Here is a 14,412-nt window from a genome sequence, read left to right as displayed (position 1 = left end):
ATCCCAATATAATTTTTTTTCAAAGCGGAGCCTAATTTACTCAAACAGATGTACCTCTTGATTGGTTGCATGAATTTGCACCAAACTTGAAATGCATATTTAGGACAAAATTCTGAGGATGACTGCAAAATTTGGGGCATGCTCATACAAAATGGGGATGGCCCTAATTTCAGATAATTGTTCCTTATTAAGTCCAAACAAGCTGAAATTTTATATACTGCATCTTTGTGCTAATCTGTAAGGTTTTTTTTTTTTAATTTTTGGTGAGGACTGAACTTCAGAAAACATGAATGGAAGGTACCTCTAGGGTCCCTATAGTAACTGACCCAATCTCACTAAAAATGGACACAATTTGTTGGCTGACACCATAAACTAATTTGCATAATATGCACAACTCATTTTGGCGAACTAGCCCTAGGATTTTTCACCTATCTTCACAAAAATGGTGACTCAACAGAGTTGGAATCTCAATGATTATCAAGTACATGCTGAGAGTTTTAAACAATGGCCCCTACATGCAAATCAATTCTAGTTGGGTGGAGCTTAGTTTACTTTGGTTTACTCTACAGCTGTTATTTATGGATTCACACAAAAGTTGAATGGTATGTTTACTACAAGGTCCTGAGGAGGTCTGAAAAAAGATTTTGAGGTGTGGTCGGTGATAGGGGAGGAGTTAAGTTCAAATAGCTGTTTCACAGGAACTGTGAATCAAATCGAGCTGACACTTTGGTGTACTGCATCATTGTGCTAATCTGTAAATGGATTTTAAAAAATGACTGGGTTACTTCAAAAACATTACTGCTCTCAGCCAGGTTGAAGCAGGTGTTTCACATGATCAGCATTGATCTATTGTCACAAAACCTGATTAGTGTGTTCATTTATGGTCTGTTTATTGTTCTATGTAACTTCTAAGAACTGGTCACTCTAGGCAAAGAGTGCTTGGCTTCCGCAGATCACCACTTTAGGCAATGTTTTGTAATAGTTGACTTGGACACATTCGCCTTCCAATTTAGAATTTTCACTCAGGACATGGATGTATGCTATCTATGGCATTATATCAATGTAGCCTACAGAATGTGCATGTCTGTTGTTAAGTTTCCAGGAATCTAACACCAGCATCAATATAAACATATATAAATATATAAACTATAATTTTTTCTCAGCTGCTTCCAAGTACTTTGAAAGTAGCCCAAAAAACCTCCTTATAATTTTAACCTGCAACCTGTCACGCCATTGCTAGAATCTAACAGAAACTCCACTTCCCAGAATACATCTTGGCCTACAAACATGGCCGCCACAGACTACAATACCTCACTCCACCGGCACGTTCACCTGACACACTCACCCTATATATACATGGACTCTCATAATGACTCTTTGCGAAGTAACACTCAGTGTAAACTTGTCTCTGACTTACCAAGCCTTTGATGAAGTGATTGCTGGTCTGGGGTTTTGAACTTACCTTGCTTCCTGGTTTTTGGATTTTGCCCATGTATTGCTGTTTGCTGATCACCTCTTGCCTGGTCCTATTCATGAGTTTGCTTCACGTCTTGTGTTTGCCAGTATTAATAAAATTCTAAACTGCAACTGCATCCATCTTATGACACAACCTTATAATTTTAACATGCAGCTTCATTAGCCCAATAAATACAATCAAAAAAATGTGTTAGAACATATCATTGGCAGGTACAAAGTAATTTTGTTAGAGGGGTTAAAAAAAAACAGTCCTGTGCACATCTCTAATTGAGACCAATGTTGAAAGACTGTGCTAACATTTCTACCTCTGGGTTTTTCCCCAGTGTTTTCCAGTGTTTCTGTGGGCATAGTGTTTATAAAAATTAAATCAGGACACAGATATGAGTATTTGGAGCATTAAACAAATACAGATACAGATATGAATATTTGGAGCACCAAACAGATACAGATAGTAAAACTGCATTACACCACAAGTGTGTGTACATTCTTCACTTCCCCTTTTTGATTAATACTACATAATATTTAATCAGAACTATAGAATAAGACACATCATTAACAATGATTATGTGTATGAAAAGACTTAATCTTCTTGAGATCATAATGAGCTCAGGAGGCATTTACAGGCAGTTAGACAGAAGGAAGCATTCTCTAATGCTTTGGTGCAATATTACAGGAAGTGACAAGTGACTCAGCAGACTTGTAGACAAGTACAAGACAATAAATACACACCCTGCAAGTAGAATCAATACAATGAGGACAACACAATAAATACCATATAACATGCAACGCATTTGTTATAACTTCAAGACAACAGAACCTTTAAGAACTGTTGTAACATTGTGGTATATGCAGTACATACAGTGATCAGCAGCACAGTGACTGGGGTAGTGTGTGACGAGTAAAACTTTAATACTGATAGTGATAGTACAGCAAGCACTGTATATATGGGTGGACATTGTAAAAGGGTTTTAAAAGTGAAGCCAAAAATGTCTTGAAGTCTCTGTAGTGTAGTGCAATACTTAAGCGCTTAACCGAAATCTAATCCACTTCTGTTGCTTGAATAATTTCTTCGCTGATTTCTGCAAGTTCGCAAAAATCCATCTGTACACTTCTGAGTCCAATAGCCATCATTGAGCACAAGCTCACCAACACTACTGTAGGAAAAACTGTCATGGTTCATAGGTTCATCGGCCTCTTCTGGCCGTTCTGTGTACTACCGTTGATGAGTTCACTAGTTTCAGCTGTGGCTCATTATCTGCTCTATTTCAGCCTCAGTGACTGTCTTGTCTTTGTCAGATCGTTGTTTCATGTCTGTTTTCTATGCAGTGCCTGTGGTTTGCTCTGTTCCCGGTTCCTGCTCTCTGGTGGATTATTGCTGTTCAGTTTCTGGATTATTGGACTGTTTACCACCCGTTGTCTCTCGGTTTGGGCTTTATTGTATTTTCACCCATTGTAGCCTAGCGCTACCGAGGAAGCCTGCCATCACTGCACCCACGACTTTCTGCTTTCAGTAACTCTGTTTGTCTGGTTTACTCTAAAATAAAGCATCATCTATTCACAATTGAATCCATCTTGTTTCTCTTGACAAAAACAGCCCAGCCTCCATGCTTTATAGTACCCTTAATGCTGTTTAATTGGAATGCTTCTCCTGGCTTTCTCAACACAAACTCTCTACCACCAGGTCCATCCATGTTCAATTTGGATTCATCTGAAAAGGAAACAGTTCTCCAGAAGCTGCTATCATTCTGTGAATGTCCTTTAGCAAATTTCACCCTTGCTTTCTTATGCTTGAGACTGAATGGTTTCTGCTGCATTACTCTCCCTCTGTACGCATGCTTGTCGATCCTGTTTCCAATCGTTTGTGCACTAAGTTGTATCTGGTAATTCTCATTGATGTCTGAAGCAATCCTTGCTGCTGTTTCTCGCCTTTTTTCTTGATTTTACTCACAATTATTCCTACACAGTGTCTGTTTTCATTCAAGTGCTTCACCTTTGAATTTTTTTTTTTTTTTTTTAAAACACAATTCCAACTGTGGAGAAAGGAAGATTTCATTAGCTGTATTATCACAATCACCATATACAAATATGTAGTAGAATGAAATCGCAATTTCCAACATTTACAGGGCAGCATTACAGATAGTGACAGTGAATTGCCAGACATGTAGGTCAAAATTAGACATGTGAGGCAAAATTCATGTGGTGCAAAAATACCTCCCCTGTGAACGGAGAATCAGTATATTGACAATAAATAGATGATGCCATAAATACAACACACAGCACAACTGTTGTCTTGTATCACTGTGTAATGTCTCCTATACTATGTACAATAAATCTAACAAAAACTCAAACATTAATAACCTTAACATGCAAAGCACTCTTTGATCTTTAAGACCTCTAGTGGCTAAAATTGCAATGAAAATTCATATGGCACATTTGGACCAGAGACACAAACTGTTAAAAAGTTTTTTTTTTTGCAATATCATTATTATTATTATTATTATTTATTTTTAAATCTGGTTGGCTGAGCCGCATACGACACCGTTGTGAAAATGCTTGATATACACAAAGATACACACACCTGTGCCCACATCAATAATTTAATTCTGTATTAATTTTAAACAACTAATTCTAATTGTTAAGTTATTGTTTGCCCGTTATTTTGCTTAACTACAACATACTATTTTTTAAATTACATGGCGGAATATTTGCTGAGAATATTACTACTAATCAATCAAATTATTTTATGCTGAATTGTGTCATTGGTTTGTCACCATTTTATAAAAGCAATAAGCTTCTCAAGGGCATGCATTTTAGGAACACTGGTACCTGGGATAAATTCACCATAAGGCATGCCCTTTCTTGGCTTTTTGCTTTAATAACAGCACATCCCAAAGAATCTTTTGTAATTCTTATGGCAAAACAATTTTGCAGCAATTACGTTTGTATCTAGTAAAGAACATCATCGTTTTAACAGTTAATATTTACATTTGCTGTTGTGCAGTATCTATGGTAGCTCCTGTTATCGCTTATAGCAGCTATAAACAATCGTTCCTTTACCTTCTCAGGAAGTTTCAAAAGAGAGAAAAACTACAGCTTGTAACCAAGACTTTCCTGTGGAATTTTTCCCACAGCTTAACTCAAGTTTAACTCAAGAAAATCTGCCACTATGTTTAGCGCAACGGTACATTGTGAATTTTAGTTAACAAATTCCATTGTAGTGGCTATCCAGCTTTCTGAAATACCCCCAGGTCCACAGGATAATATGATTTTTGATGGATTTGTAAAGTTACCTTTTGTTGTCATCTGTAACAGCCAGGGACAGTCCATGATGCATACATGGATCATAACGAGGATTGTAAACATCTCGGTGCACCAGAATAAGAGATGGATCTGATATATCACCCAAAGCCCTCAGGTCACCAAAGGGCCGAAATTTGCTGTCAAGTCAAAGAGATCAGATTATATGGAGATGATTAATATAAGAAACATAATACAATATACGAATATTGCTCCTTGCATGGAAACTATTTGTAACTATTGGACTATTGTAACACCATTTAAGGAGTTTTGGATGTTTTTTTTTTTTTTTTTTTAAATAAAATTTTGACTTCATTTCCTGCAACCACTTCCAGTATAAAACCAGCATGATAGCCATACACTATTTTATTTGTTTGTTTGTTTAATGATATGGCTGTTAATATGACATGTTTTTGTAATGTAATGTAATTACTTATAAACTCACCTCAGTGTTTTTTCATATATGGGATGGCCGTTGGGGGTTTCCTGATGATAATCAACTTCAGCACATACCAGTTTGTCAATGATTGGAAAATGGTCTTTTATATTACTGAAACGGTCAAGTTTATTAAAATCCTTCAGCCGTCTAATCCAAAGAGCTCTAGCGTAATTATACTTTTCTTCATTTAAAGTATCCATGAGTACTCTAAAAAAGTCATTTGATTGTAGAAGAGCACTTATATGTAAATATTTGATGTAAAGAATATGAAAGGAAGCCAATAATGTGTCTGGGACACAAGTGTTGAAAAACTGGTATAAGCCCGAAGCCTCTTTCATGTAGGAACCCTGAGCTCCCTGAACACTGACCAGCATCTGTAACGCTGGAGGCCTGGAACAGTACAGAGATTTTAATAGCAATATGTTTAAAAAATTATTTATATATAATGATCATCTTTAAACACTTACCATGTAGGCTTCTCTCTTTCTGTAATTAAATAGTACAGAAATAGTAAAAAAAATGTTAACATTGGTTTGTATTCTGTACACAATCATTCTTAAAAAAGAAGATCACTGACAATCCATTAATATTGTTTAATGAACATAAATGGATGTTTTACCACCACTGTTCCTTGTGCAGCTCCTGGTAAATAGGGAAAACATTGATAAGCATGATGTGATTGTTCAGTTATGAAACACACCTAATCAAATTAAAATCTAGTCTTCAAATTAGAACAGTGAATCAATAAGATATTATTGGTTAAATTAGGATTTTACCTTTTAATTGGTACACTGCTCATGACTGAGGCTAAAGAAAGAGGGAAAATCAAATGTTAGAAGCATCCACAAAAAAGCTAAGTCATTTTGTTATTAACTTGTTATAGCAGCTATACACAGTCCCCTCTTTTCTCTCTCTCTCTCTCTTGAAATTAGTAAGACAGCCTGTCTTGTCAAATTAGAGAGAAACAAAAGGCACAAACTCCTTTGTCCTAAAGACAACTCACTGACCATTACAAAGTGCTTCTACAGGAGACCTCTTTAATAAATGTTGAATAAACTTCTCCTTACAGAAAGCCATTTGCCTGGCAGTCAGCAAGGAAGGTTACGCGAGGAAGAAGACTTTTGTACTGATTACTAAGTTAAAAGTGTGTCTCTGCGATGACGTCAGGATGTTTCATGCAGACTTTCACACAGGATGAGGTCTTCAAACTTAAATATAATGTGTGTGTCCTCTAGGGGGCAGTGACACATCAGCTGATTGTACTGAATTAGAGAGCAAAGGGAAAAAAAAGTTCCATGTTTCACTATATGAAAAATAAAAAGAAGGTAATAGGCATTACTTTGTTTTTAAAAGTGCTGGGGAAAAAAGAAACCTTGCACAATCATTTACCAAGTCAATTCTCACGAAAAACATTCGGAATTTTGTAGTATGAATGGCTTTTGGATCGAAGCACTTCAATGTAAATAGTGTTTAAATTCATAATTCTGTGAAACTGGTAAAACTCTCATAGTCTCAGAGGAAATTTTTTTATTGAAGACACCAGGCCAAGACTGAATATTTTTAAATTGAGATTTTTACACAGCGAATTTAACAGCATATTGGTCTAAACAATCTAAACAATATTAATCTGAATTTGACTAAACCTACAGAAGATATGTCACAACATCTCATTAAAACATTTCCTGATATGGCAATATTAATTGATTTTGGAGACAAAATCTATGCAAATGGTAAAGCTGTCTAGAATTTGCATTGAGTTCATGAATAAAATTTGACTATATAGAAATAAAAAGGAAGTTGTGATGAGTGTAGAAGGGGAAACTCTGCATTTCATGGAGGTGAATTTATTATTATTTAATTTCTTTTCAGCTCTTCACTTTTAAAAGTTATAAAAGTTTTATAACTGGAACATACTCTCCACTGTGTCGCAGCCTGTGTTGAGGCTAACATGTTGAGACTAAGCTACTGGTTGTGTTTATAGAAAAAGGCTTTTCTCTTTCGCCTATAAAACATTTTAGGAACAGGATTAGACCTAAGGGTTTTTACATCTAGAGCATATTATAAGTTTTACTTTACCTTTTCTTTTTATTGCTCTTCTTTTCATTTCTTTTTTTTGTAAGCACGGCTCAGGATCTGTTGTTCGAAACACACCCGTGACGCCGTCGATGTGAGGAGGAATGTAGCTGGGCAACTCCCACGCATACACTACAAAAAGGAAATTGATGTTAGTATAAAATAAAGATATTTCACAAGAAAACAGAAAATTGTTACTCCAACCTCCATGATGTGGAGAATGAAACAAAGAAAGTGAGAGTGTGTGAACACACAACCTACAGTTGCTAACATGGTTGTTTGTGATTAAAAAATAATGTGTACTGCCTGAAAGTATTGTTTAAACCAAATTAGACCAAAGGGTGTTGATATTCAGAGGAGATTATGAGTTTTACTTTACCTTCCCTTTGCTTTTTACAATACAAAGTCCTTATCGTTCTTCTTTCTCTCTCGCTCTAAGATGGCTGCCAGGTCAATCACCAACAACATAATGGAGGAAGTTGTACAAGTTACACAGTAAATAGACGTGGCATAGAATGAATGTAACTCGGACAGAAACAGGAAATTGCGTCAGACTAACTTTTATGAAGCAGTGTTTGCGGTAATGTAGTTTCAAAACCATTGAAATTATGAATCAAGGTGAGAATGAGTTTCTGTAAACCACTTTTGATAAGAGTGTCTTCCAAAATCTGTGAATTTAAAGGTTATGGAAATGTTTCAAGCTACTGGAAGCGTTCATCAAAGCAGTGAATTATCATTTCCATTTTTTTTTGCTCTCAGCATGTTCATTCACCAAACTAACTTCCCTTATCAGTTCATTTCATTATGGAAAGAGTTTATGTTTTGTTCTCATCACCATAATGATGAGTAATTGCTGGAATCCTCACCAGATGGGACTGAATAAAAAATCAATTCTTTGCAGAAGACTTTCTTCAACTATCAAACTCTCAGCTAAGTTGGCAGTGATGATAACTAGCATTAGTTACATAATGTTCATGTATTATATTTCCTATTTTCCTTTTTAAATTCATCCGCATTAATCACAATTCAGAACGATAACCTGCTGAACAAATGAAGCAACAACATTTTACTAATATGAATTGGTTGTATTACTAGTTAGCTTTTTCCGCTGTTTATTTTAGCCTGCCAGATTAATTTGTCAGTTTGACAATTTGACATTATTAAATGTATTATCCCCCTACTCATAAATAATAATCAAATCGGTGATTTGCCGAAACAGATTGAAATTGAAGGATGCTGTTATACTTTCTTGCTGCTAATAGTGAATACAGGAACATAGCTGTGACCTGACTGAGGTATTGATGCAATGTTTACTTGACATAGCCCATGTGGATATGGGGTAAGGGTGAGGTTTTAGGACCCAGGAGACTTACAATGACATTGTGTAAGTTGCCGATTTTTGGATTTTACTAATATTTGTGCCTTTGGAGTAAGCTTTGCCATTTTAAAACACTGTGAAACCACATTGTGATTGACATCAGCTATGTATTGTTTTTTGAACATGCAAATTTTTTTTTTTTATTATGGTTAAGCCTATGGGTCTGACATCATTATAATTGAGAGTGGTGTAGTCAAGAACAGCAGCAGATATATATTGTGGGTTACATTTATATTGTTAACAATTAGATGGTTTGTAAGATACTGCAATTATAAAACAAGGAGCCCATGAGTTATCAAGAAAGCCACAAATTTTATTGAAACAATACAGAGCAATGAAACAAGTGGCCTAGGCAGCAAATCATAAAAGGTCCAGGCCCCCCAGCAGTTGAAGGATGGACCTGGGGTCCTTCCCACCTAACTGTTGGCAAGTATGAAAATAACAAACTAAAATAACAAAATATAAAAATAAAGTGCTGCCAAACTGTAGGACATGGTCAATAATGCCCAGTGATTAAAAAAAAATTCCTGTCTATTTAATCCGAATCGGAGCTGCTGCAGGATAGCATTTCTGTGTCTTCCACTGACTGTTTCAGCTTGGGGGAAACCTCTAGCCAGTTTTGACCGAAAGGCTGTGGTCCCAGTCCTTCTCCAGTCTCAGCTACAGAGTAAGAGCTGGTACAACCCAGATCTTCCATTTCTATATCTGCCACTGATTGTTGTTGATAGAAGTATTTGGATGGATCCTCTTGCTCTTTTTCTAAATGTGAATAATAAGGCTTTGCTCCTGCTCCTTCTCCAGTCTCAGCAATGCCTACGGAGTGTAACAAAGAAAAAGGACTCATTGTATATCAAAAACAAAAGAAGATTCTAATTACATATGTAACTGTGAACTATGGATAACCACGAGAGGGAGCGAGAATCAGTGGGATGGTTTATTATGCACATGCGTGATGTGCACAAGTCATGAAGTGATGTGGAATACATTATTTGCAATGTCATACAGCCATCTTCCCACGGAACCTGAGCTCTCACCAAGTCAGTGCTAGCTCTGAATGACTAGGAAACCTGGCAGGTATCTGGGGTTACACAGTTATATACAGAACTAGAAATCTACTTCTCCCATCCTCACCATCAGGTGTGATGAGAATCACCTGGATAACATATACAACCACCTCATGAGCAACCAACACACCTCTGAACTCACTAGAAAGGTGATTCACACCACAGGGAGAGACAACGTTAGCTGTGTGTTCAGCAGGCCTACAGGCCCTGGATATGATGTCCACCACCCAATGGGCCAGTCTTTGTTTAGACAATGGATCCACTTGCTTCTTTCTACCATGACAGATGAGGAGTTTGGATGGCTGCTGTTTGGTCTACATAATACCATGGGGTGTGAACTGGGCACAAAAGGGAACACTCTGCAGGTTCACCTTCATGGAATTGATTGGTTTACAAAATTGAGTAATATGACCTTGGGTAGAAACATTGGGTCTCTGGGGTCTCCCTCGAGTCATTGGGCCACCAGTGCAAATAAGGGGAGCTTAATATCAAAAAAGTGAAAAAAAAAAAAAAAATTCAATATAAAAAGGCTGTGTTTAGGGACACCCATTTCAGGGCTTGTGCGGGGCAGCATTAAAGGACTAAGAGGGCGTTCCCAAGCCTCATCCCATTCTGAAAGGTCATGATACATTTATGACCCTGTATACATAAGTGTATAAAAAATGGACTCAAGGCAAAAGAGCTTTGGAGGACAGATTACCTATCGCTGTTAAACAGATAGCTCCATATGTATTCTGACAAGTTTACAAGGTGAGAAGAGGAGAGGGAACGATAGTTGTAGGACAGTAGTATTTATAGCAAATACTGCATCATACATCACTTCATGACTTTGTTGGCAGGTCAAAACATGCACAAGAAGGTATTCAGGTGATTATCTTGGTGGTTCAGAGAGTTAATATATATCCCACACCCAAACTGAGATTAAAGTGCATCTCTTACCAAGTTTATATTCCTTCACTTGGGTTATGTTTACATATCCTGCCAAACAAATGACATAGTTTTTAAGACACTCAAGGTCAAAAGGTTGAAATGAAGGCTTTTTTGGATCATTGTCATATAGTCATGTGTTCTTCTTTCCCAAGCAGCAAAAACTGAAGTGCAAATGTCCTAAAAGAAAGATAAATACACCATTCAAGGGACATAACAGGGATAAAAAAAATAAACGTTAGTTTTGCTATGTAAAATGATTTTTGATGCATTTGTACAGTTACCTGTTCTTTTCATCATCAACATGGAGTGGCAGTTCAGTACTCTTACAATCTTGATACAGAACATTGTGAACTTCACGATGAACCAGAATTAGAGTTGGATCAGATGGGTCGCCCAAAACCATTACGTCACCACATTGCTTAAACATGCTGCCAAGACCAACATCACATTACATGCAGAAAAGAGATAGAACATACATGTTAAAGTATATAAATATTGCTCCTTACAAATGAACTATTTGTGACTTAAAATTAATTATCTCCATTAGATGTTATGTTTTTTTTTAATAATTTATAATGGCAGTGACTATTGCTTTGAAGTTGCTTATACACTTACCTGGGTATTTCTTTATAGATGGCATCATTTGGGAGTTTTTGCTTAAAAGTGATTTCTGCATATTTTAGTTTAGCAATCAGTGGGAAATAATCTTTAACATTCCCATAAAGGTCAACTTTACCAAGATTCAGCTCTTGCACACACACAATTTGAGTCTTAATATACCTTTTTTCTTTTAACAAGGACATAACCTCTGTGAAAAAGTCATTTCTATTTAAAATTTCTTTTATATTTGGAAATTTGATGTAAGCTGTATGAAGAGCAGCTAGCAATGAGTCTAGCACACAAGTATTGGTAAACTGGCCTAAGGCAGAAGGGTCTTTGATGTAAGGAAAGGGATCTTCAATCAGCGACCTGAGCAGCCTAGAATCAAAATAGGAACCGAGAGATACAAAACAGTCAATACAGAAAATTTATAAAATGATAATGTTTTAAATATTTTTTTTTTCTATTTTTTAACATAACATTTGAAAACCAGCACTACCCAATCTAAAAAAAAGTTTATCTGGGTTAGCTAGATAGCTAGTTAATTAACTAGCATTCTAGAACTTTCTTCATAGATCATGATGAGACTGTGCTTTTAGGTTGAGACTTTTCGTTGAGTGTTGTCTTAAAATTAGGGTATGAAATTGACAAGCAGTTTAGGCATGGACTGTTTACACAACTCACAACAAGGGCACAAAATGACACAACATCGCCTACTGTGACCAAAAGTTAAATCTATCACATCCCCAAAGGCTTCATGCTTAAAAAAACGCTTCAACTCTGTCAAGCGTAAGGTTTTTGTTCCGTAAAACTGGAGCCTACCCGTTATATGTGTTCTTTGTAGCATGCATATATAGTTTTGATTTAGCGCCACGTCTTCCTGTATTTCAGTCCATTTCACCAGTTTTATAACTGGTGCATGACAGAAAATGAGAAGTGAAATGTCATCAGAAGTCATTACTCAACCCAAGCTTGTCTCATATTTAGCAAACACTTTTTCTATTCATGATTTAACATTCTGAATTTCACATGCTATAACATTCTCTCTGCCTTGTCTTAGAAGCCAGCTTGTTGAGACTAGCCTAGACTAGACATTGTATGAACTGTATTAATCCTAAGGGCTTTCAGAGATAGATCTTATTGTTCTTTGTAATTTTTCCTTACCTTTCGGCATCCATTTTTAAAACCTATGTTAAAGGCTTCTCAGCGAAGCAATTCACGGCAGTAGCCTGCTTCCTGTTGTTGAAAAAGAGGCTGGTCATGTGATTGCAGACGACAAGATGGTAACACGGCTGGCCTACCCTAGGTGCACACATCACAAAGAGGAAATGAACGTTTCTTAGAGAGTAAAGGCATATCAAAGAAAAACTGTTACTTTAACCTCTATGATGTGGTCTTTGACACATCTAGTGTGAGAATGTGTCTTAACGCCATAGTCTGATAAAGATATAGACTAAACCTTAGACTTCAGCTGCCATGAAAATAGTTAAATGGGCTATATCTATGTATAAGTTTTCCAATGAAAATTGAATTATGTACATGCTGTATATTCATTTGTTATTTAGGCCTACATCATTAGACAGCATGACTGAAAGTAAAATAGTGCTCAACAAATTAGTCATTATGAATATTTATCATTTTAATGCTTTCCAGTAAACATTAGATAACCCAGGTTTAAGTACAAGGTCACGCTAGATAAATGTGTGGATTTATCCCTAATGTGCAAGCTTGAGGCAATGATGGCAAGGAAAAACTCCTTGAGATGATATGAGGAAGAAACCTTGAGAGGAACCAGACTCAAAGGGGAACCCATCCTCATCTGGGTGACAATGGATAGTGCGATTATAAATAATTTGCCTTCTATAACTGTATTACATGGACAAATACTGTAATTATGCAACCAGTAAATTCATTACAGTTTTCACATGAAGTCTGGTTTGTTGAACCAATCCATTGTCCACTGATGGAGACCTGAGTGCAAAACTGCTTGCGGCAACCGCAGCCCCAAAGCCACCACAGCAGTTGCAGTCCCAATACAGTACACAGTACAATACAACTCCCCATATGAGACCCCCAAGCCATCTCCAAGCGGCACCATCCCCAGCAATCCCAGTGATCTTCAGGCCGTCCATGTGGGGCGATCTCCAACCGATGAGAACTCCAACCAGAAGTAGGGAATCACAATGGATCAGGCAGGTCCAGAGAGCAGAAGGGATCAGGATCACTGGTATCTCTGGTAACACTGGTAATATGTGTAGCTCGAAAGAAAGACAGACACAGAGCGAGAGAGAGAGAGCGACAGAGAGAGAGAGAGATAAAAAGAGGGGGGAGAGTGAGAACATAGATTAAGTATGGTCTTGTCCTGTAATGTGTTAAAAAATGTACATTGTGTGCAGAGTGCAAGCAGTGACTTCAAGCAAGACTATCTATGACAGCATATCTACGAGGGAGAGCCAGAAGGTAACACAGATATGAGGGCGCATGGGACACAAACCAGAGAGAATGCAAAAATAGAGTGTTATCAAAACACCCTATTATATCTGGGATTAAATAAGGTTATCCTAGTAATATTATCTACATGAACTTAAAATGAGAGACTGGTGTCAATAATCACACCAAGGTCTTTTACTGCTGCACCACCTGGACATCCAGTAGTTCAGTGACTATAACCTGCTGTAAGCCACACCACAATGGGATGGGGCCAGAACATATTACTGTATCAGACATCGCCTTCCCTAATTCACACACCTCTTCAATGCTACTCTTAGTAACCTGTGACTGACAAAGGCATAATTCATTAGTTCCTATGTGAAGATCTATCTTCAAAAACATATGCTTTCCTAAGACCCTAAGATTACCTGTTATGTCTGGCCCCCTGGCTCCCAGTATAGTTATCGTTAACTTTGGCTTTGCTATTATGCCGCAGAGTTGTTACCCATTCAGCACCCTGTGAAGGCTCTAATGCTGGAGTTGAGGGTTCACTGTCTCCACCAAAGCTACCCAGACTTTCCCCTACCCAAACTAGGCTGCTCTCACTCTCACTAACCCTCTCTAGCATCTGGATGTGCACCTCTAATGCTGCAATATTCTCTGTTAACTAAGAGAGTTAACTAATATACACTTATCACATGTAAAGCTACTACTAAGGAAAGAGG

The 14,412-nt window shown here is 37.1% G+C and overlaps 1 protein-coding gene across 2 annotated transcripts; it reads right to left on the bottom strand.

The window, feature by feature from the left end:
- Nucleotides 1-1,412: 1,412 nt before the first annotated feature.
- On the bottom strand, nucleotides 1,413-7,764 carry LOC117596517 (uncharacterized). Of its 2 annotated transcripts, XM_053231635.1 has the most exons (8): nucleotides 7,665-7,764; nucleotides 7,289-7,417; nucleotides 5,989-6,019; nucleotides 5,832-5,854; nucleotides 5,680-5,698; nucleotides 5,219-5,602; nucleotides 4,767-4,913; nucleotides 1,413-3,506 (listed from the first exon to the last, which is right to left on the bottom strand). In XM_053231635.1, exons 2-8 carry the CDS (start codon nucleotides 7,314-7,316, stop codon nucleotides 3,290-3,292), a joined length of 849 nt encoding a protein of 282 aa, XP_053087610.1. In that variant the 5' UTR covers nucleotides 7,317-7,417; nucleotides 7,665-7,764; the 3' UTR covers nucleotides 1,413-3,289. The 2 variants fall into 2 exon arrangements, with proteins under 2 accessions (XP_053087610.1, XP_053087611.1); XM_053231636.1 differs by lacking the exon at nucleotides 1,413-3,506 and having other exon boundaries at nucleotides 4,656-4,913.
- Between the last annotated feature and the right edge of the window lie 6,648 nt (nucleotides 7,765-14,412).

Source organism: Pangasianodon hypophthalmus, chromosome 30 (assembly GCF_027358585.1).
Source record: "Pangasianodon hypophthalmus isolate fPanHyp1 chromosome 30, fPanHyp1.pri, whole genome shotgun sequence".
Lineage (NCBI taxonomy): Eukaryota > Metazoa > Chordata > Actinopteri > Siluriformes > Pangasiidae > Pangasianodon > Pangasianodon hypophthalmus.
Note: the sequence above shows the minus strand (reverse complement) of the source record. Positions and strands in the feature narration are given on the sequence as shown.